At 36.6% G+C, this 3264-nt stretch overlaps 1 protein-coding gene across 1 annotated transcript in view; it reads right to left on the bottom strand.

The window, feature by feature from the left end:
* Positions 1 to 3264, bottom strand: part of LOC117118265 (CD97 antigen-like) — a 16412-nt gene that overhangs the window by 12313 nt on the left and 835 nt on the right. Inside the window, exon 2 of the mRNA XM_033262815.1 lies at positions 2626 to 3002. Coding sequence (XP_033118706.1) covers positions 2626 to 2958 — 333 coding nt within the window. The 5' untranslated portion in view covers positions 2959 to 3002. The remainder of the gene's footprint in view (positions 1 to 2625; positions 3003 to 3264) is intronic.

Genomic DNA, 3264 nt, shown 5'->3' with positions numbered 1-3264 from the left:
AAATGCAATTTTTTATTAAAGAAAAAAAAAAAAAAAAACAAAAATATATTTATTTCCAAAAAAAAAAAAAAAAAAAAAAAAAAAAAAAAACAAGAAAATTAAAAAATAACAAATCACAATAGTATACAACCACACAAGCATTAGGCCAATCATTTTAACTTAAACATATTTCATTACACCATTGTACTAAGTTTTAAAATTCATTCTTGCAAAAGGAGTAAACAAATCCTTAAGTATAGATATAGGTATCATATTTAACAATTATTATTGAATATTTGGGTCGAGAACATGGAGCGGAAAGTTAACCCAGTCTACATCTTCAGTTTGCAACGTCAGAGTAGTATAGTGTGAAAGGGTGCCTTGAATGTGCTATATATATATGACCATTGACCACTGACTACTGCTCAAAACATTCTTTATCCAAAATAGTCATTTTTTTTAAATGGAGATATAAAGAAATTAATTTTTCCGACATCAATGGACGTAGGTACACCCCAATGGGTGTCACTCGGTCGGCGTAATAATTTCAATCTATTGCATTTGGATATACGTGTAGATATACAACCGGACCTCTTTTCTCGTTGCGGATTGAAATTACCTCGCTCCGTGCACCGATAACTCCTTAGAAATTCGTTTTTCTTTTAAGCGTAATAATTTCAATCTATTGCATTTCCTCGTGTGGATATATAACCGGACCCCTTTTCTCGTTGCGGATTGAAATTATCTCGATCCGTGCACCGATAACTCCTTGGAAATTCTTTTTCCCGCCTGCCACCCCTTCCTCCTCCAATACACTAGGACGCTGCGGCACCATGCCGCTTGGCTTGTTGGTTTAAGAATTTTTACTATGAAATTAATCTAGGGAAAGATCGTGCACCACGATCCCTTTGCCTTTTGTCGTAATAAATCACGACCGAATCACACTATATCAGATCATGTGTTACTTTATTGTGTACAGTATTGGGGTTGGTGTTCAAGAGTGGGCGGGTCCATATAGTTAATTCTTAGCCCAGTAGACACAAAGTTAAATTACAATTTTAAGCTAGAGAGTGCAATTTCCAGCCATCTAGAGGTGCCATAATCCCAACCGTGGTAGGGCTGAGGTGGTATAGATCCACCATCTGTAAAAGTACCTCCCCGGCTCCCTCTATTTTGAATCCCTTGATCCGCCACTGGTCATCATCATCATTATTACTACTACTACTACTACTACTACTACTACTACTACTACTACTACTACTACTACTACTACTACTACTACTACTACTACTATAGTAGTAGTATTAAACAAAACTTCATAAACGCTTGCAAAAGGATAAAAACCAAACTGAACCATAAAATATCACATTTCTGTATCTTAAAAGACATGGCCTGGGATTAACAGATTTAAGCTGATTGAAGTAAGTTTGATAAATCCATCCCTGAGCGGTACCCATTATAAACTCGAAAATTTTAATTTTTGCATTATCGTTTGATTAATTTAACGAATATTCCACGGGCTACTATCAAGTTAGCGGCTGACTTTATTGATAGACGTTTATGGTAGGTTTCTATCAGAGCACGAGTCACAAACCTATGAAAGAGTCACTTAGAAATTGTACAGTATTTAAATCAACACTAAATTATATGTATAACGTGCGCTGATGCATAATTACATACTTTAGAAGTATTCATTTTGAGTGGTCCTAGGAAAGAATTTGTATTGGCTAGCAAGAACAAGCTTTAAAATCCTAACACTCTTTTGGAAATAGGGGGTGGGGGAGCAAAGCCGCGGCTCTCACGTATAGGCCTACTCCCCTGGACACGTCCCTGGGGTGCCCGGGGAATCCCCACCCATCTCCTTCGCCACTTTAGGGTTGTATTTTTACAACTGAAAATAATGGCGGACATGTATTCTTTGATCTTGTTGATGCTGCTAGTTTGATCTGATAAAAAAACTAGTGAGAGAATTTTTTGAATCTTTACCGACCTTCGTCAAAATTTATCAACTAACGAATACATGAGATACCATTAAAAATGTCAAATTATATCATAATATTGTAATAATGAAAGAGACATCAGAAAAAAAATGTAAACGTTTTCAGTTCGAGCATGTCGTGTTCTTTGTTATAGATCCAAGTTTTTGCCGATTTGGCCTTATTTTTAAACATTTCTGAAGAGGGAACAAATGCGGCTGGTTCGTTGGTTGTTGCCAACTTGATTGTAAGATCGTCTGAGAAGTATCTGACATGATTTACTTTTCCAGAAAACTGTAAAACGTGCAACGTATTGCGCGGCCCGCGATATATTTGGCAGCTCCATTTGATTGGTTGAGAGTTTTACTTAGGATGGAAAGCCACCTCAACTTAACCCTGGTATGTGTGTGCCATATTTAGTGTCCGAATGAGTGTAATAAAAAACAATCCTATTTAAGTAGGACTACAGTAGTTGATGCATATTTAGCGAGAGAGCTACAAATTATAGGCTACATAAATATATATATTTTTTTATTATAGGCAATATTTCATTTATGTGTGAGATTTTGGTCCTTAAGCGTGAGACAGACCACCTGGAATGCGTGAGCCTTGGCGTATATGCTTGTGTGTTAATGTAATATACGGCCACATTTGGCTTTATAATACTTACCAATGCATTTGGATCATCGAGATTGTCAGCTATAAACTGAGCCAAGTCAACAGGTCCATAGAATACTTTATATGCTGTAACCCACTGACGTATCAAGCCTTCGGCATCATATCGTCCCTGTGTGACAATTCCAGTGACAGTCTTTACCTCCCCCAAATCAGCCATAATCCATTGACTATCGTCTTCCACGTTTGCTGCCCATCCACCGGTAATATCACCATCTTGGTTACCGACCGAATTAAGCCTTGCCCGTTGTGGTCCATGACCTAATTGGTCGTTATTAAAGGTGGTAGATGCTTGGAGTCTTACGTCTGAAATATCACCTGATTCCATCCCCAAGGCGCGTGATAAACATGTTTCTGCTGAGTTTGTTCCTCCTAAAATTTTGGTATTTTAACATTGTGAAATAAAGTAGCTATATTTATTAATGATAAGGATTAAGATGATATTGTAATTAATAGTAATAACAATAATAGTAGGCCTAATAATAACAATATACAACTGCCGGAGAAGGGTCACACCTTGCTTATTGGTAACCACTTAACTTGTTTTCAGATTTACTATTCACATCACAAAGCCAACACAATAAGCTAACTTTTTATTTTTTATGTATTTGTTCCTTAAACCGGGATTAACATA

This window comes from Anneissia japonica, unplaced genomic scaffold (genome assembly GCF_011630105.1).
Source record: "Anneissia japonica isolate Jap-2015-1 unplaced genomic scaffold, ASM1163010v1 scaffold288059_len961885_cov194, whole genome shotgun sequence".
In the NCBI taxonomy this organism is placed as follows: domain Eukaryota; kingdom Metazoa; phylum Echinodermata; class Crinoidea; order Comatulida; family Comatulidae; genus Anneissia; species Anneissia japonica.
Note: the sequence above shows the minus strand (reverse complement) of the source record. Positions and strands in the feature narration are given on the sequence as shown.